Raw genomic sequence first — 20,677 nt, 5'->3', positions numbered from 1 at the left:
GTCTGCTTTATATACATTATTTACACAATGAGCCCCACGTGATTGGCTAATTCCGGGATTCTCCTGTAGGCCAATCAGGTTGCGGATTCACTTCCACCTGGAGCTGGATCGGGTCGCTCCTGTGGACCAATCAGACTGCTGCATTCTGGATCCTATTGTTCTAGGACCAATCAGGCTGCTGCATTCTGAACCCTACTGTTCTAGGACCAATCAGACTGCTGCATTCCGGATCCTATTGTTCTAAAACCAATCAGACTGCTGCATTTTGGATCCTATTCAACTCAGTACATAACAGTAAAAGAGTCTCTGTTCCCTCCATGCAAAAAGCCAGAGGTTCCTACGCCCCTCCACCCGCATCTCCTCCTTGCAGGAAAGCAGGGATTGTGGCCACGGTGCAAGGACACAGGCCAGACATGCAAAGGCACTCAAGGATGGGGGGGCGGCGTTTTCCACACACCCCTCATGGCGCCTGGGAACTGTAGTTTGCCCCAACCAGAGCTGCATTTCCCAGCATCCTTCACAAACTCCCAGGGTTCTTTGAGGCGAGAGCCCCTGGTTATTTAAAGATTATGCAGCCAGCGAGAGTATGAAGTAAACCCAAGCAAGGGTGTGGCTTGAGAAGTGGCTGTGGCTCTTAATTTTTTCTAATTTCCCTCCAAAATGTATGATAAGAGGCTTTTTGTGCAATTACTGCGACATGGGCAGGCTTCTCACGGACGTGCCCTCAACATTGAAAACAATGAATTCTGAAATAATTTGGGATTTCTTGACCTGTTTGGTTTGTGTGTGTGTGTTTTTAGTGGCATGTAACAGAGGTTTAAAACTGAATGTTAGAGGAAATAAGCTGCAGCTGTTTTTTCACTTCCTAGTTACAGCGTGCCCTTTTTTCCCTTTCTTTTTTAAACCTGCCGGTAACTTTTATTCATTGTGTGCTAATAATATCCTGAATTCTTCTGATACTAGTACACATGCGGGTCATTTAGTTCAAGGAGTTTGTGATTGGTTTTCCATTGCACTTCATGTTCCTATAGTCTGCATCAACTCGCCCCTTAAATGCAAAACTCCACAAATGTACTATGGAAAAGAAGGAAAGATCTCCATTATCTCCCCACAAACTCACAGTGCCTGAGAGCAATGTCTCACACCCAATGTAACTCTCTGAACTGAAACCAGAGGTGCTATTTGTACCTTTGTTATCCATGAAATTCTTTCAATAAAAATCCTTTTTTACATGGGATGTTAAAGAATGAACTGGTTATAAGTCTGGAAAAAGCTTCAGGATTTAATCATAGTTGTTCATATTCAGCTCCTGTGTTTCTGCTCCATAGGCACAAAAACATATATTGATGCTTAGATTTTTCTGTAGGTTATGAGGAAACTGTTGGGTCGTGGGTTGACATAGCAGCCGGCACAGCGATTTCTTCAAGTAGCTCTTTATTATGGTAAGCTGGAATAGAACTGACTGCGAACAGCTCAGCCGGCCTGTATTTATAGGCAGCCGGCTGTCAACATTGTAACCACAACAGCCCAGAGTTCCCGCCTAAAATAACAGACGCGGACCTGAGTGAAAACTATCTACAGACCTGAGTGAAAACTATATACAGTATCCCCCTGTTGGCCCAGGGTGAAACTACACTACATAACACCCCTCCCCACCGAGATAAGGCGTTAGTTACAATCGTAATGGTTTCCTTATATACAGCACTACGCGTAATGGTTCAATTAAGCACAAAAGCATATCAGTTACATTTCCCATACTTAGACCAACAGTGATACCTGTCCAACAACATAGTCCTTTAAATAAGTTGGGCGCTTGGAAACTCTGCCAGACCGCCGGGGACTGGTAGCCAAGTCCGGAGGGCCACACAGTTCTCGCTGAGGCTGTGGTGCGACCCTAGGTGGCGTTGGAACCAACTCCCCTGGATCCGCTGCTGTGAGTGGAGCCTCCGCAAGTGGAGTGGTCTGAGTCTGTTCTGAAACGGCTTGGTTCGGCTCCACGCTGGCAGCTTGCGAGGGAGGTGTAGGTGGGGCCTCGCCATCTGTACGTGTCTCTTCTGGAGCCGCAAGCGCAGTTGGGGGCACCTCGGTAGTGTCCAAGTCCCCAACCCTGCGCCTAAGCTGGTCTATGTGCCGTCGCCACAAGCGTCCGTCTTCGAGTGCCACCTGGTACGAGCGAGGTCCAGTGACTCCCACTACTGTGGCTGGCACCCAAGGGATGTCCCCCACATAGTTCCGGGCAAAGACCTGGTTTCCTGGGACAAATGACCGTGGTGCGTTGGCACAGCCTGGGGGTTCAGCCACGGCAAAGTCTGGGTGTAGCCGGTCGAGCGGTGACCTGAGGCGGCGGCCCATAAGCAGTTCAGCAGGACTCCTCCCTGTGGCCGCATGAGGGGTGATGTGTTGCACGAACAAGTATTCGGCGACCCGCTCATGCCAGTCTCCCCGGTCCAGGCGCGCCAGTGCCTCTTTTGTCGAGCGCACCATTCTTTCCGCTTGCCCATTGCTGGATGGATGAAAGGGTGCCGTTAGGGCATGGCGGATGCCCAGTCCCAAAAGATACCGCTCAAACGTGCCTGACGTGAACTGCGGTCCGTTGTCAGAGACAAGGACATCAGGACACCCATGCGTTGCAAACAGGCCTCGCAGCACCCGGATGACAGCTTCGGTAGTGGTGGAGGGCATCAGGGCGACCTCCAGCCATTTGGAATAGGCGTCCACCACTACCATAAAGGTCCGGCCGTGAAAGGGGCCAGCCAGATCGATGTGCACCCTCGACCAGGGTGTCTTTGGCGTCTCCCAGGTGTGTCCCTTAGCTGCCGGTGGTGCAGGCCTCGACTCCTGGCACGCTTGACAGGCGGACACCCAGGCAGTGATGGCATCGTCCATATTAGGCCACCAGACGTAACACCGAGCCAACGCCTTCATTTTGACAATTCCCGGGTGGCCAACGTGCAGAGCCTCCAGGACGCGCTGACGGAGTCCCTGGGGAATCACGACGCGGTCTCCCCACAGCAGGCAGCCGCGATGAGCTGAGAGTTCATGTTGTCTGGTTGCGAAGGGCTGGAACTCCGATGCAACAGGCCCTTGTGGCCACCCCCTCCACACCCAGTTGAGCACCCGGCTGATGGTGCGATCCTGGGCAGATGCGGAGGCCACAGTGGCAGCCGATACAGGCGCTGCCGGAAGATCCTCAATCAGAAGGAGCGATGAAGCTGGAGCCGGGTCTTCCACAAATGCTGGAAGAGGGCAACGGCTGAGGGCGTCGGCATGGCCCATCGATTTCCCCGGGCGATGGATGAGCCGGTAGTGGTAGGCAGCCAGGAAAACAGTCCATCGCAGCATGCGTGGTGAGAGGACCGGTGGAGTTGGACGATCACCGGCGAGGAGGCCCAGGAGTGGCTTGTGGTCAGTGATGAGGTCAAAAGTCCTGCCATAGAGGTATTCATGGAACCTCTTCACTCCAGCCACAAGTGCTAATGCCTCCTTGTCGAGCTGGCTGTAATTCCGTTCCGTCGGAGATAGTGTCCTGGAAAAGTAGGCGAGCGGTGCTTCTCTTCCATCTGGAAAACGGTGACTAAGGACAGCACCGATGCCAAAAGGTGAGGCGTCGCAGGCAAGGACCAGCGGCCTGGATTCACTGTACTGTACCAGCGCACTGTCTGAAGAAAGGAGAGCCTTGACCGCGTTGAAGGCCGCCGTCTCCCGATGACCCCAGGCCCAAGGCGTCTTAGTGCTAAGGAGTCGGTGAAGAGGCTCAGCCACTGTGGCTTTGTGGGGCAGGAACATGTTATAAAAGTTCAGCAGCCCCAGGAATGCCTGCAACTCCGTTTTGTTCTTTGGGGTGGGGGCCTGCTGGATAGCGCGGATCTTGGATGTGGTTGGATGAAGACCGGAGGCATCGATAAGATAGCCCAGGAACTCTACCTGTGGAACGGCGATCTGGCACTTGTCCCTCTTTACCTTGAGCCCGGCCTCCTGGAACCTGGTCAGCACGGCACGGAGGCGCTCGAACAGCTGCTGGTGTGAGTCTGCAGACACCAAGACGTCATCAAAATATGGTACCACGCCCGGAAGCCCTTGCAGGAGACGCTCCATAAGGCTTTGGAAGATGCCAGGAGCCACACTCACCCCGAACTGCAACCGGCGGCAACGGAAAGCCCCCCGGTGGGTGACGATCGTCTGGGCTTCAGCAGTGGCATCATCGACTGGCAGTTGTTGATAGGCTTGGGCAAGGTCCAGCTTAGCGAAGACCTTACCCTCACCCAGGGAATGCAGCAGGTGTTGGACAACAGGAACCGGGTAAGCGTGCTGCTGAAGTGCCTTGTTGATCGTGCACTTGTAGTCAGCGCAGATTCTCACCGACCCATCTGGCTTGACAGGCGTGACGATGGGGGTTTCCCACTTTGCGTGGTCAACCGGCTCCAAAATTCCTTGGGCGATCAGTTTGTCCAGTTGTTCGTCCACCTTAGCCTTGAGAGCAAAGGGAACCCGGCGTGGCTTTAGCTTGATGGGGGCGACTTGTGGATCAAGGCTAAAGGAGATGGGCGTACCTGTATATTGGCCCAAGGTGCCGTCAAAAACCTCGGCAAAGTCTTTGACCAGACCCTCAGTCTCTGCGTTAGAGATGCAGTTGATGCCGGTGACTTCCAGGCCGAGGGCATCAAACCAGTCTAGCCCTAGGAGGCTTGGCCGCTGACCTTCGACCACCACCAACCGGAGCAGGCCCGAAAAATCCTTGAAGGCGATCCGGAACCGGCCAACGCCTACCACGGGAATGTCGTTTCCCTGGTAGTCTCTCAGGTGTACGCGGTGAGAGTCGAGTTGCCTTTTGGACACTCTGGGTACCAGTCTTTTGATGGTGCTCCATGACACGATGGACAGGGCAGACCCGGTGTCGATCTCCATGTCACATGGAGCTCCTTCAATGAGCACCGTGACGTTCAGCTTGCGTCGCGTAGGCGAGTCGGTTTGGCCAATCGTGGTTCCAGACGGGCAGCGGCAGTTGGTGAGAGCGAAACAACTTTCCTTGGCAGACTGGAGTGAAGACTTGGACTTGCGAGTCGATGAAGGGGGGGTGTCAGACGGAGCCGATCGGCAGACCTTAGCGATGTGGCCCCTTCTGGAACACTTCCTACAGATGGCGTCTCTGAATCGACACTTGGCACGGGAATGGTTGCCTCCGCAGCCAGCACATTCCGGTTGGCCCTTGGACTTCTGTTGGAACTTCCTGCGCTCCCGCTTTGTCTGGTGCACGTCATCGTCTTCACTGGAGGATGCCTCCTCACTGCTGGCCTCTTCATGATGCACCGGAACTGGCTCCCTAGCAAGACGCGGGCTGCTGGACTTGCGGATCTCCTGGGCGGAGCGTTCAGCAGCTTCTGAGGCCACAGCCTCCTCAATGGCTTTCTGTAGCGTGAGGTCTGGCTTGGCTAGGAGGCGCCGTTGCAGATGGATGTCCCGGACCCCGCAGACGATTCGATCCATCAGGGCATCGTCTAAGTCTCGGAACTCACAGTGCATGGCAGCCTGTCGCAGGGCGGTGGTGTAGTTGTTGATTGACTCCCCCTCTGCCTGGTTCCGGTGGTAGAACACATGGCGGGCAGCAATCTTGGACGGCTTTGGTGCGTAGTGGTTGCGGAGCTTCTCTTGGATCGTGTCCCATGGTGTTGCCTGGACTGCTTCAGGCGCAACCAACGCTCGGGCCGTCTCAAACACCTCAGGCCCACAGAGGCTGAGGAATAGGCCCCGCTTCCGCTCCTGTGATACTTCTGTCAGCTCGTTGGCTTGGAGGTAGCAGTCGAACCGAGCGAGGTAGGAGTCCCATGATTCAGAGGCTGGCGCAAAAAGCGGTAGAGGCACAAGTGAAGCCATGATCCCGATGCCGGCGTGAAGGGCGATGGATGGAACACAGTGCTCTAGCCAGAACAGTCAGCTCTGAATTGGTTCTGCCCAGTGATTTCGCTCAGTGATTTCGCTCTGTGATTCAGCTCAGTGATTCAGCTCAGTTCAGAGGCTGGCCGCATCTGGCTGTGCTCTGATGTCCATCCATCCCATCCTCGTCGCCAGTGTTGGGTCGTGGGTTGACATAGCAGCCGGCACAGCGATTTCTTCAAGTAGCTCTTTATTATGGTAAGCTGGAATAGAACTGACTGCGAACAGCTCAGCCGGCCTGTATTTATAGGCAGCCGGCTGTCAACATTGTAACCACAACAGCCCAGAGTTCCCGCCTAAAATAACTGGCGCGGACCTGAGTGAAAACTATCTACAGACCTGAGTGAAAACTATATACAGTATCCCCCTGTTGGCCCAGGGTGAAACTACACTACATAACAGAAACGACAAAATTCCAAATGAATTTCCTTTTGGAGCCTCACTTTGCAGGGAAAATTAGTTCGTTGCTACAGCCCTGGAGGAGGGTAAGTCCCTCTGGTAGCATTAACTCTCAGTAAGATGAGGTTGATTCTAATATAGCAATTTTGTAATTCATTTCTGCATCAGATTTATTGGCATAATCAAAGAGTGAAACACAGGTTGAGGCACCCCTGTGAAAGCAGTGAAAGGGCACCTGACACACTTCCTTTCGTTCCATCCTTGCATCAGGATTTGTGTGCAGTGAGATCTGCTGCATCAACCAAACGTAAACTTCCCCTTTCCATTACTGATTTTGGCTGGTGACTAACCACACCCTGCTTGCTGTTCATCACAACTGTATTCAGACCTTCCAAGTGTCCCTATTTTCCAGGATCAGTCCTGGATTTAAAGAAGCCGTCCTGGTTTCTGATTTGATCCCTGAATATCCCACTTTTGCTTATGAATCCCTATTTTCATCAGAGAAATGTTGGAGGGTGTGGAATTATGCAACCCCTGAGCCAAGGAGATAAGTAACTATACAACCTTTAGAAGACATCTGAAGGCAGCACTGTACCTCGGGTTAAGAACTTAATTCGTTCTGGAGGTCCATTCTTAACCTGAGGTACCACTTTAGCTAATGGGGCCTCCTGTTGCTGCCTCACGAATTATGTTCTCATCCTGAAGCAAAGTTCTTAACCCAAGGTACTATTTCTGGGTTAGCGGAGTCTGTAACCTGAAGTGTCTGTAACCCGAGGTACCATTGTATAGGGAAGTGGCTTTTTTAAAATGTTTAATGTTTTATTGTTTTTATATACAGTGGACCCTCCAGATACAAATTAAATTAGTTCGGAGGTCTGTACTTAACCTGAAAAGTCTGTAACTGGAGGCGCCACTTCTGTGCATGCACATGGCACAATAGAGCGCTTCTGCGCACATGCGTGGTGCGCAGTGTGTTTCTGCACATGCGCATGCAGTGAAACGCAGAAGTATACACTTCCGGGTTTGCCATCCAGAGCGGTATCCATCTATCCATGCCATCCAGAGGTTTGTATCCAGAGGTAACTCAAAGGTCCACTGTATGTTGGAAGCTGCCCAGAGTGGCTCGGGCAAGCCAGTCAGATGGACATGGTACAAATAATACTATTATTATGAAATAAAGGTAAAGGGACCCCTGACCATTAGGTCCAGTCGTGACCAACTCTGGGGTTGCGGTGCTCATCTTGCTTTATTGGCCGAGGGAGGCGGCGTACAGCTTCCGGGTCATGTGGCCAGCATGACTAAGCCGTTTCTGGTGAACCAGAGCAGCGCACGGAAACACCATTTACCTTCCGGCCGGAGTGGTACCTATTTATCTACTTGCACTTTGACGTGCTTTCGAACTGCTAGGTTGGCAGGAGCAGGGACCAAGCTCACCCCATTGCGGGGATTCGAACCACCAACCTTCTGATTGGCAAGTTCTACGTTCTGTGGTTTAACCCACAGCGCCACCCACGTCCCATTATTATGAAATAGGACATCCCTATTTTCATCAGAGAAATGTTCAAGGGTATGATGTATTCCGTTACTACATTTATATTTCAGATGCTCCTTCCACCTCCAACAACACGTTTTGCTTTGTAAAATGTAGCTCAACCTAGAGATGTTTCATGTGGCATGTTGCCAGCCATCACAGCAACACTGCCACCACCAAGTGGACAAATAGTAAAACTACACTCATGTTTGCCCGGAGGTTGCCATAATTCAGTCACTCCCTTTTTTTGTGCTTATGCAAGGAGCTTATAGCAGAAGGCAGGAGCTTCTTGTGCAGAAACTTGCTGCAAAAGTAGTGCACTTATGGCTACATATTTCAGGAGGATGGAAGCCTGCAAATCAGCTGGCAGATGCTTTTTCACACAGCGAAGTAGAGCAGGCAAGACTCGGAATTGCTTCAAGGGTACTCCAGGTCTGTTTATTGAGCATCCATCCCAATTTGCGTGCAGAAGGCTAACAGAGAGGTCAGACTAGGGCTGTGCACACATTACCTTGGCTTCAGTGTGCTCCTGCTAGCTGGCTTTTGAATTTGTGCACGGATGACATTACCTGTGATACAGAGCTGCCCTGTCGTTTCTTGGTTTGGTGAGGCATTATTCCATCAGAAAACAACCTTTCTCCCTCCTCTATGTGACATCCTTTTATATATTTGAACATGGCTATCATATCACCCCTTAATCTCCTCTTCTCCAGGCTAAGGGAGCTGGGCATGTTTAGCCTGGAGAAGAGGAGGTTAAGGGGTGATATGATAGCCATGTTCAAATATATAAAAGGATGTCACATAGAGGAGGGAGAAAGGTTGTTTTCTGCTGCTCCAGAGAAGCGGACACGGAGCAATGGATCCAAACTACAAGAAAGAAGATTCCACCTAAACATTAGGAAGAACTTCCTGACAGTAAGAGCTGTTCGACAGTGGAATTTGCTGCCAAGGAGTGTGGTGGAGTCTCCTTCTTTGGAGGTCTTTAAGCAGAGGCTTGACAACCATATGTCAGGAGTGCTCTGATGGTGTTTCCTGCTTGGTAGGGGGTTGGACTCGATGGCCCTTGTGGTCTCTTCCAACTCTATGATTCTATGATTAGCTCAAATGGGCCTGGGAAGAAATCCCCGAAATAGCCCAATGAGGACTGAACATGGTCAGTGATGCATTGCCTCTCAAAGCAGCTTCCATCGCGGCATTTTTGTGGTGTCAGGAAAACCAAACAGGTAATGCGCGCTGGTTGAAACCATCCCCACCCCTCTCTGCCAAGTACAATGTGCAAATATCACTTGAGATTAAACATTTCAAGGTGCTAATCTGTAAATATGTGTAGTTGTTATACAGCAATGAGCTTTTCTCCAGATTTGCTTGTGGGGAGCTTACATGCTTTTCGGTTCATCCCACACTTCTAGCGCATTTTCTCATTTGTTTCCTAAATACTAAGGTTTTTTTTATTTAAAAAAATGGTGGATTTGTGTGCCTAGGACACCACAGCGCTTTAATTGTGCAAGCCTAAAGTTCTGCCATGGGACTGAACCCTTCCCGCAAAATACTGAGAGCCCCATCAATACTCTTGTCCATGCTGTGTTCTCCTCAAACAACTGCTGTTCCACACTTTCTCCCCATTGAGGTTTCATCAGTTGTTTTCGTTTATCGCTGTTGCTCAGTAGGTCTATCTTCCATGAATTTTGTCTCAATCGACCTAGCTCAAATATGGGGAACATGGCAACCTCTAGACGTTTCTGGACTCCATCTCCCATCAGCCCCCAGCCGGCATGGCCGAATGTCAGGGATGGGAGTTGGAGTCCAGCGACGTTTGTAGTGGCACGGGTTTGCCATAACTGACCAAGCTGGTCACCCTATACAGAAATGAAAAACATATTAATGATTAACACCTTTTCAAATTGTAGGTGTTGGAAACAACCAAGAGGTAAGCCTAAACCTTGCTGAGATATTGCTTACCGCATTTTTTGCTCTATAGGACGCACCGGACCATAGGATGCACCTTGTTTTAGAGGGGGAGAACAAGAAAAAAAAATTCTCCCCATCACTGCTCAGTGCCCCTTCAGCAAAGCGGCAGGAGAAACGGAGCCCCTTCCATTTCTCCTCCCGCTTGGCTGAAGGGGCGCTGTGCAGCTCTCCCTCTCTGCTGAAACCAGGAGAGTCTTGCTCTCCTGGCTTCAGCGAAAGGAACCTGAAGCCTGCGGAGCGCAGCGGGAACTCGACCCCTCTTGCTCTCCAGGCTTCAGCGAAAGCAACGCGTAGCCTCCGGAGCGCGGAGGGAGCGCTCCCTCTGGGCTTCGGAGGCTTCGCGTTGCTATCGCTGAAGCCAAGGAGCCTGCATTCGCTCCATAGGACGCACAGACATTTCCCCTTAATTTTTGGAGGGGGGAAAGTGCATCCTATAGAGCGAAAAATACAGTATTTGGAACATTTTCTAGGCTACTGTCGGAATGGGTTGCTAAGGTAAGCAGAACTATTATGAAACAAAGGTTATGTAATCCAGACTTGCCTTGATCCAGAAATGGATGGCTGTTGTTTCAGCCTCTGGCGGTGGGTCTCAGAAAATGCTGCTGTTCCACACCACACCAGGATGCAAATTCTATGCAGTTTTTAAAATTTGGAGTGGGGTTAAAAAAAATACACAGAGAGACACGAGCGCGCACACTGTCTGAGAGACAAATAAAATTCAAAAGCCGTGTTTTTGAGTTTCCGTTGCTTTATTTTGCAAAAATAGAAAAGTCCCCTCTTCTGCGGCACAGCTGGGAGTGCAGGGACAGGACAGATTCCTCTAAAACACCATGGAAAGCTGGTCTGTAAACATCACGGAAGGGCTTCAGCCTCTTCTCCATCCCGCCCCACAGCAAACAGACCCCATCTTAAGGCCTGGGGTATTTATTTCATTAATTTGTTTCATTTCATTTTGGCAGCTTAAAATGACTGGGGGAAGAAGCCAAGGCAGTTTTCGGCAGAGCCTCTCGTTCCTTGGGGGGGGGGGGCGCTGTTCCACCCGCCTCATCGCCTGCTCTGGGGTGGGGGTGAAGGTGCAACTCTTTGTGCTACCCACCCCCCTGGTGTAAACATAGGCAAATAAATAAATCCGCCAAAAGTCTTGCCCCATTCATGGCCAGCAAGGGGCAGCAGAACCTTCAGCTCTCATTCCCAAAGCAGCAGAGGGGAGGCTTTTGTTTCTCTCTACCCCCACTGATGAAGCAGACGTAGGGTGAGATGGAATCGCAGCTGCCGATGGCGGAACATTAGCAAAAGGGTGCTGGTGCGATGCCACCATCCCCAACCCTTGCTTCTTGTAGTGTTCCGGTTTGGTTCCTTTCGTATTGCTAGGAGCACAGGGAAGGGGAGGTGGGAGACGCTTTCTGCAAGTCTTTTGCCCTCTGGGGAGGAGAGGAAAGAGCATTTTCCATATTTGGTCCATTGGAGCTGTGGAGCAAAGCAGATCTCCTCCCCATCTTAGGCCTGGGAGAAGGGGAAACAAAGCTTCCTAAAGCAGGAGTGACCCGTCCCTTCCCCTTTATCAAAGTGCTGGGGAAGAAAACTTTGCCAGTTAAGGTAAACAGTGTCCCGCACCTCCCTGCCAAGTCCCCCTTTCCACACAACCTTATCAGAGAGCGGCTGGTTCTCGCTGCGGAGGGGGGAGGTTGTGGGTAGGGGGCAGCAGAGGGCCCTGAGGGACAGGAAATGAGTTCAAGTCTGCAGCTCTGGCACCCCCGACCCTCACCCTTTCCTCAATATCTTTGGTATCTAGTGTCCTTTGGGGTCTGTTTCCCAGAATCCTTAGCACCGGGGTCAAAAGCATCCCAAGCGAGAACAGAGACAGCAAGCCACGCCCCCTGTTGCCCCCCTCTGCCTTGGGAGGGAGGAGGAAGGATGGACGGACTGCTGCCCCTCTTCTCCCCCACCCCCTCCTACACACACACACACACCTGATACAGGATTGATTTCTGCCCCAAACAATAAAACATTAGCGCTTTATACAGCTAACAAAAAAACAAAAAAAGACACACACCCCCAGCCCGTGAAACTCACCTCCCTCAAAAACAAAGACTCCACAACCCCTTGGAATCCGCAAGACATGGTCATGAACACGCACACGCACATCCAAAAATCCCACAACAGGGATATATATATGTATGCTGAAATCCTGGCTTCACTCTCCCCATCCCGCATAGTCATTGGTCCGAGATCCTTGTGTGCATTTCGGGATGTGGGAGAGAAATGCAATCCCTCTAGCCGCCTCCAGAGACTAGAATAAATAGTGTCCCGGATGCCTGGGTTCCTGGCTTGGGAGGGTACAGTTCGCATCCAGCCGGGACAGTGGACCAGGCCGCGAGGGAGGAGGCCAGGAGCGCGGTGTGGTGTGTGTTTGGGGGCACACGTCGCAGAGTCTTTCTCTCTCGGCTCTCAAGAGGCGCCCCTTCCCACAGGCAGGAGTGCGAGGGGGGCGGATTGCACAGCGGGAGCTCCTCCCGTTTTGAAAGAAGAGGTCTCCCAGTCCAAGCCCCTTGGGGGCTTTCCCAGGTCCCGGATATTTGGCTTGAGGGCGCCCCACGCAACTGGGCAGGCGGCCTGGGGCTTTTGGCAGAGCTCTGGGGTTTGAGGGGCAAAGGCGAGTTTAGAATATACATCCAAGGGCCCCGCGGGGGGAAAGGTTTAAGGCAAGAGGCATCCAAAACCGCCCGAGAAGTCACCAAACGCAGCCGAAGAGGGGGGAATGTGGAGTCTCCCTAGTTGTTGCCGTGACACCCAACTCCGGCGGCCTGCAGGAAAGGCCCGAGTATTAAGGCAAAGAGTCCTGGAGGAAATGGGCGGCTGGAGGGACGGAGGAGATACGATGTGGAAAGGGTTTTCTTTTTTTCCTTCTCCCGGCCTTTCCTAGCCTAGATCCTGGCTCTCTTTGAGATGCTAGGGGGCTTCCTGCTCTTCCTCCTCCTCCTGGCTCTTGGCATCTGCAGGGCTCTCCTCAGAGCTGGGGGGTTCTGCCAGGGGCGGGGGCTGCGACAACTCATCTTCAAACATCTCGGGGTTTTCCAGCATCTCTCGGATGAGCGGTGGCATGGGACCAGGTATCTCCATCTTAAGGGTGATGGCTCGTTCAGCCCCTGTTTGGGGGAGAAGGGGGAAGAAGGGAGGTGTGGGATTTAACATCACAAAAGCAGTCCAATACAACGTTTCCTGTTCGTCCAGAGTGGACACACAGGGGAATGTTGCTTCAGCCAGGAGGACTTCCTGTCACACCTGGTCTGGAGCATCGTCCCCCTGCATGTGACCAGGTAGATGGGCGTGACCCTGGCAGACCCTATAAAGGGGCTGGTCACGCAGCCATTTTGCCTTTTTCACCTTATCCCATCTTTTTTGTTATTTATTTATTTATTAAAGATTTTCTTGTTTTACAGAAGTATGTGTAATGTCTCTCTTGTATTTTTCCCATGCAACATTTTTACAAATCAGTTTCATTTGTTGAGACATTAGGAAGAAAAGGGAGAGAGGGGTGAAGATGGGTGGGGGGCGATGTTTCTATTTTGCTTAATGTATGTGGGGTTTGGTGTCAGCGTTGCTCGTGTAGGTTCTCTGCTGTTCATTTGTGTTTCGTTGGTGGTGAGAGAGGCTGGGGTTGGCCTAGGGTGTGGTTGTTTGTGATTGGCTGTGGTGGTCTTTGTTTTCGTGTGTGAGTGGGGTGGGTGGGTGTTTTGGATCAGGTTAGCCATATTTATTTGTATGCTGTGGGTGGATTATTGTCATTGTCTTGTTGGGCTGTGTACGTGATAAAGGGAAGGCGTCTTCTTCTGTTTGTCCCCATGTCAGTTTCAGTTTATTGGTTAATTTTTCTAGTAGGGCTGTTTCCCATACTATTTGGCACCATTGGTCCATGCTTACTCCTGACAGGTCTCTCCAGTGTCTGGTTATGGTGTTTCTGGCTGCTGAAAGTAGGTGGGTTATGAAAATCCAACTATGCTGGACAACGGCCTACGAGAAATATGTAAAATAACTAAGCAAGTATTAGAAATCACCCCAGAATTGGCCCTACTAAACATCTTCCAAGACAACAATGCCCATTTACACCTTATCCCATCTTGATGCCTTTTGCTGTGTGCTGGCTCTCAGCCAGAAACACAGGGGCTCATCCCTCACAAACAATGAACTCACACCTTTGTCTGCAACTGTAACTAAAAGCTAAAGCCTGTCTTCAAGGTCATACTGTGAACTGAATCTAAGTAAACCTTATCATTATAGTTGTACCTTGTTTTTCGAACAGCCTGGTTCTCGAACGTTTTGGCTCCCAAATGATTGCAACCTGGAAGTGACTGTTCCGGTTTTCAAACGTTCTTTTCGAAGCCGAACGTCCGACGGGGCTTCCGATTGGCTGCAGGAGCTTCCTGCAGCCAATCTGAAGCCGCGATTTGGAAGTCGAACGGACTTCTGGACCAGATTCCGTTCAACTTCCAAGATAGGACGGTACAGTGCTTTCTAAAAGAAGACTGTTGTGTCATTATTGTTTTTAAAAGGGAACTAATGGATTGAAGGGCCGCGGGTGGCGCTGTGGGTTAAACCACAGAGCCAAGACTTGCTGATCAGAAGGTTGGCGGTTCGAATCCCTGCAATTGAGTGAGCTCCCGTTGCTTGGTCCCCGCTCCTGCCAACCTAGCAGTTCGAAAGCACGTCAAAGTGAAGTAGATAAATAGGTACCGCTCTGGTGGGAAGGTAAACGGCGTTTCCGTGCGCTGCTCTGGTTCGCCAGAAGTGGCTTAGTCATGCTGGCCACATGACCCGGAAGCTGTACACCGGCTCCCTCGGCCAATAAAGCAAGATGAGCGCCGCAACCCCAGAGTCGGTCACGACTGGACCTAATGGTCAGGGGTCCCTTTACCTTTACCTTTACCAGGGATTTACCAGGAACAATCCAATCTTTACAAGCCAGACTGGATTGTACAACCGTTTAACTCAAATGGTTCTAACGAATCTATCAATTAGCTGCCTGCTATGTACGGGGGTATGTGTTCTGCTACTAGCTCACTAGCGTGGGTGAGGAAGGATAATATTTAATCAATATATGTTCTCCTACTATCCTCAACATTCCCACAGGAGGAAAGGCAGCCATGAGACCCGGGCGGAGTTTCCCTGGCAGCGGAGATGGCGAGAATAGCTGCACCGCAGGGCACTACTGCTACATGCTCTTCTCTGGCGCTACTGCAAGCGCATGGAAGGAATTGGCAAGTTCTTGCACACTGATAAGGCAACTGGCCGGCTGTGGGCAAAATCTGTAGATGCACACCCCAGGAGATTTCTCGTTGCTCCTGGAAGAGGTCAGTGCCGGGATGTAGAAGAACCAAAGGTTTGCCGCGGAGGAGATAACGAAGGTTTCCCCCCTCCTCCCTTCAATGCTGTGATTTTGCTGGGGAGGAACCAAAGGGAACAGAGATCCCATAAGCTCCCATCCTACACTGGGCAAGATGGGGAGGAGATGCAAGAGAACAACGGTTCCTACACAATGCCTGGAAACAGAAAATGGCAGGGGTGACAACGAATGCGCCACGAGTCATTGGTTCTCAATAATCCGGTTTTGAGATGCCTGAGATCAGCACAGAAAAGTGTGTAGCTATATGAAGATGATCATTCTGCCCTTAACCAGCTGCCAGCCCTCCGACTTACAACCAGTTCAACAAGTGCATCTGGCTTTGAACCTCCTCTTCAATTTACAATCATAGAATTCTAGAGTTGGAAGGGACCCTAAGGATCATCCAGTCCAACCCCCTGCAATGCAGGAATATGCAGCTGTCCCTTAAAGGTTCGAACCTGCAACCTTGGCATTATCAGCACTATGCTCTAACCAACTGAGCTATCCAGGCAGCCTGACAGTAGGGAAGGGAATGGAGATGAAATATACTCGGAGTCGAGACTGGATTTCATGCTCTTTATTCAGCTCATAGTGGTGAGGAGGAATGGAAGTTCCCCCAGAATGTCTGCTTTATATACATTATTTACACAATGGGCCCCATATGATTGGCTAATTCCGGGATTCACCTGTAGGCCAAGCAGGTTGCGGATTCACTTCCACCTGGAGCTGGATTGGGTGGCTCCTGTGGACCAATCAGACTGCTGCATTCTGGACCCTATTGTTCTAGGACCAATCAGACTGCTGCCTTTTGGATCCTATTCAACTCAGTACACAACAGGAAACAAAACTAGAATGAGTTGGCTCTGGCTCCACCTACTGGTGGCTGCCTTGCCTTCTTCTGCCCCACCAATTCCAATGGGGGCCAGCCACCACGCATTCGCATCCAGGGTGCAATTGCCTATGTGGCACTGTGTTGATGATGGGCTTGTACTCACCTTTGGTGCTGATCCCCCGCAGGTCAGTGATCTTCATCAGCATGCGGGGGAACATGTAAGGCTTGTTGGGCCGACGTCGGCGAGCGTAAATCTTCAGGGCTTCCAGCAGTGGCTCTTGTAGCTTGTCCACCTTCTCCGGCTCTTCCAGGTCCATTCGATCTGGAGACGAAGAGACAGGCAGTGCTGTTTGTTTTGTTGGTTTTGTCTTTTGAGTTCTTTATCGAAAGGCGGGGCAGAAATGCAATGTCAGTCGATCAGGAAGAGGTTACTGCTTTGCGGAGGTTGGAAAGACAGCCATGTGGGATTCAGAAACAGGCATGTTCAGCACATTAAACTGAGCCGTAATACCACGCATACAACCATTTAGCAGAATTATACAAATGTGTATACAAATTACCAGTGTGATTGTTCTGATAGAAGATTCTGGCCTTTCTAGTTGTAGACCAGTGTCTCACAAACCTGGGTCTCCAGTTGTTTTTGGACTACAGTTCCCATCATCCCTGATCACTGGTCTTGCTAGCTAGGGATGATGGGAGTTGTAGTCCAAAAACAGCTGGAGACCCAAGTCTGGAAACACAGCTGTATACTTTATGATACTATTCCAGGCTTTCTGCTGATGCAGATGTCATTTCCTATCCTTTCCCTGCAGTGTCTTAGAAATCTTACAAAATTTGGTACTGGTTGCTTGCAAAGTAGAACTATCGGCAAGAACCAGACCTTGAAAAGGTCGACGGGCTCCCTTTGCCAGCCCTTAAAGACAAGGCTGGGGAGCGGGTGGCGCTGTGGGTTAAACCACAGAGCCTAGGACTTGCCGATCAGAAGGTCGGCGGTTCGAATCCCCGCGACGGGGTGAGCTCCCATTGCTTGGTCCCTGCTCCTGCCAACCTAGCAGTTCGAAAGCACATCAAAGTGCAAGTAGATAACTAGGTACCACTCTGGCGGGAAGGTAAACGGCGTTTCCGTGCGCTGCTCTGGTTCTCCAGAAGCGGCTTAGTCAAGCTGGCCACATGACCTGGAAGCTGTATGCCGGCTCCCTCAGCCAATAAAGCGAGATGAGCGCCACAACCCCAGAGTCGGTCACGACTGGACCTAATGGTCAGGGGTCCCCTTTACCATTAAAGACAAGGCTAATAACAATGCCTGAGGAGGCTGCAACACGGCCATTACCTCCACAGATGAGGCAGATGGCGCTGAGCAGTCCTGTCTCTGTGTCGTCCATCTCAAGAGGCAGCAGTTGCCCAGCAAAGGCAAAGACCAGGTCTGTGAGGGGCCCAAATCCTGCATTGTGCATCTGGGTGCGGTTCAGGGTCAGCCCATCCGAGAAGGTCATGGTGTCCTGCTCTGGGGTGTAGCGGGTGCAAATACGGAGCATCTGCAGAAGGCGGAAGGGAGCACAGAGAAGACGGTCAGGAAGAAGGTCACGTCTAGAATGTCCTCTTAAGTGGGGCAGCAATAAAACTGCTAGCACATTTGCAAAGCTAAGCAGGGTCTGGTATGGTTTCAAATTGCAGGGGTTGGACCAGATGACCCTCAGGCATAGCTGTCAACTTTTCCCTTTTCTTGTGAGGAATCCTATTCGGAATAAGGGAATGTCCCTTAAAAAAAGAGAAACGTTGACAGCTATGGCCTCGGGGATCGCTCCCAACTCTACAATTCTATGATTAATAAGGGAGAGGTTCTCACTAGAGGTTATCCACTCTCCCTCTTGTCCCACTGCTTTCACCCAGGGAAAAATGATCTTTAGTGCTCAATTGGAGCAAATGGCAATTTGGGTTTTCTCTGGATTGACATTTGCTTTGATTTAGTATTTAGGAGTGGGCCTTTCCTGGGAATGAGGAAAACTGCTTGGATCCATGCTTTCTAGGCATGGGATAAGCAGAAGTGTGGATGAGCCCTAGGTCTGCAAAGAAGGTTGCAATTCTGTGTATTAGGTGCAGAGTTCAAGTGTCCTGAGAATCTCAGCCTCTCAAGTAAGCTTCTTGGCCTTTAACCCCTACTACAACAACAGGCTCAGAGTGGTTGGAAGATGCCCAGGGAAACCTCGACAGACAGAGACGGAGCTGAGCAGAATTCCCAGCACACAAGAAGGGGCTTCAACATCCTGCCTTACTCCTTGCTCTTCTCTACAATTAGCAGAAGCAGAACTGTCTGAGCACATGCTTAATTTTGCACCATTTCAGACAACCCTGCAGAAAGGTGTGGCGAAGCTTTTTCTTTCTCTCTGTTGTCACCGTTTGCATCCCGCATTATATGCAGCCCTCTGGCAAAGGCCACACACCCCTCGCTTCCCCAATCAGCTCTTGTTGCCTGCTGTAGCCCCTCACCAAGATGTCTAGGCAGGCCGCCTTGAGCAGGGTGATTTGGTCGGCGATGCTGAGGGTGGTGAAGCCTGGCAGGCGTTTGGCAAACTCCACAATCTTAATAATGCACTTGGTGGCCAGCTCACTGAACTTGTCCCACAGCCCCAGGTCCAGCTGTACTCTGTGGTCTGCGCTAGAGTTCTGGAAGAGAAAGGATGAGAGGTCAGGGATTGAAAATGCTGCCTTCTTCTCCCCACGTTGCATCTTCTGTTTGTGTTTGTGCAGATACAGGAGGGCTCACACGCTTAGCGCAGCTTAGGAGTTTCTCCCACCAGTCAGCATCCCTTATGGCAAAGGTAAGCAGATGTCAGGCATTTAGGCAATCTAATTCTTTGTTGCTTTACTTAAGGACCCCTGAGGTCCACCAGCTTGAGCTGATATAGTGGCTTGGAAAGAGTGGTAGGCATAGGTAAAGGTCAAGGGACCCCTGACCGTTAGGTCCAGTCGTGACCAACTCTGGGGTTGCGGCGCTCATCTCGCTTTATATAAATAGCGGTACCTATTTATCTACTTGCACTTTGAGGTGCTTTCGAACTGCTAGGTTGGCAGGAGCAAGGACCGAGCAACGGGAGTTCACCCCATCGTGGGGATTCGAACCACCGACCTTCTATTCGGAAAGCCCTAGGCTCTGTGGTTTAAGCCACAGCGACGCCCGTGTCCCTCGTATGGTAGGCATACACTTCAACTATAGGAACATGGCATCTCAGAGTAAATCTCAGCCCAGGAATTAGTGGTCAGTATCCAAATCAAGTTCACAGGTCCTTGGTTCCCTCCTGGTTCCCTCCCCACCCCCAAGCAACTTAATTTGGGAGCAAAAGTTTTTTAGTTATTGCTGTGGCAACCTAAGTCAGAAATTCTTGCTGATCTACTGCAAATCATCTAGAGATTCCAATCTACTTTCTGCCCACCCCTACCTACTAGGAGAAGGTGGTGCTGGAAGTGAACTAGGACCTTTTGTGTGTGTGTGTAAATCTCTCTTTGCCTCATCTCACCCCTCAGAACACCCCTTTTGGGGGACTTACATATTGCTAGTTTAAGTTCCAGGGACTGAATCCCAGCTGAGCTGGATGCAGGACTTATATCAGCAGGTCTCTGGCTCAGCCAAAGTGGGCTTGCGCCGGTTTATTTTTTTATCTTCCTTACATGTTATCATGGCATCTATTTACCTCTCTCTCCCTCTCTATCTGTTTTGACAAAGTAATAATCATAAATAGATAAGAATAAAAATGTGCACCCCAACACCGAGACCATTGTCTCTACCTATTGTAACTATCCAACCTCCCAAAATTTCAACACCTTTTTGCGATGGTTTGACCCCTTTCCGTTTTAACAGTACAAATTCTACAAACACCTTCCATATCTCCTCGAAATCATTTCTCCTGCATATTCCCCACCATATCTTAATGGCACATGTTAATTTATCATACTAGGACCTTTTCAAACCTGCAACCATCTTTAGCTCCCACCTTGAAATATGGAACCACCTTAATGTCGTTCCTGCTATATATGATGGTCTTTATCTGTTCTATCTTCCTACCATTGTCTCCTCTCCCAACTGCAATTTCCCCCCTCTTTTGCAGTTTTCTTCTTCTTCTTCTTTTTAATCCTAAACCATCATAATAACAACAAAATGTGAATGGTGGCAGCACCAGTGATGTGGTGGACTTTAGGTGAAAGCATGACCAGCTGTGTATATCAGCTTAACAGCAGAAGACCAATGTACCAGGACAACCTTTCCAGACCAATGTGCCATCTTTAGCCCAAATATGCATTTGGGGACCTACTTTAAAAAATTTATACCACATAATTTGTACAGTGGAAGAGTAGCTGCTCCGACTCAGCTTAGGTCAGGCTATGGGACTCATCCATGTTCCCAACCCACCAGCTGATGACCAATAGACTATGATACCTATATACTCCAGGGAAGCTATTGACTAGATGTATTAGTTTTTTTTAAAAAAGGTTAATATCATATATATATATGGGACGCGGGTGGCGCTGTGGGTTAAACCACTGTGCCGCTTGGGTTTGCCGATCAAAAGGTCAGCGGTACGAATCCCCACGATGGGGTGAGCTCCCGTTGCTTGGTCCCTGCTCCTGCCAACCTAGCAGT

The 20,677-nt window shown here is 50.4% G+C and overlaps 1 protein-coding gene across 3 annotated transcripts in view; it reads right to left on the bottom strand.

Annotated features, from left to right (window-relative positions):
- Positions 1-10,559: 10,559 nt before the first annotated feature.
- Positions 10,560-20,677, bottom strand: part of RARG (retinoic acid receptor gamma) — a 129,885-nt gene continuing 119,767 nt past the window's right edge. For all 3 annotated transcript variants that reach the window (XM_080994790.1, XM_080994791.1, XM_080994792.1), the window contains 4 exons: positions 18,529-18,705; positions 17,372-17,576; positions 16,205-16,363; positions 10,560-12,975 (listed from right to left, as the gene is read on the bottom strand). In XM_080994790.1, the coding sequence (XP_080850916.1) occupies positions 12,779-12,975; positions 16,205-16,363; positions 17,372-17,576; positions 18,529-18,705 (738 nt within the window). In that variant the 3' untranslated portion in view covers positions 10,560-12,778. The remainder of the gene's footprint in view (positions 12,976-16,204; positions 16,364-17,371; positions 17,577-18,528; positions 18,706-20,677) is intronic.

Source organism: Podarcis pityusensis (genome assembly GCF_964106645.2).
Source record: "Podarcis pityusensis genome assembly, chromosome: 2".
Taxonomy (NCBI): domain Eukaryota; kingdom Metazoa; phylum Chordata; class Lepidosauria; order Squamata; family Lacertidae; genus Podarcis; species Podarcis pityusensis.
The sequence above is the reverse complement of the archived record's forward strand: the minus strand, read 5'-3'. Positions and strand labels throughout refer to the sequence as shown.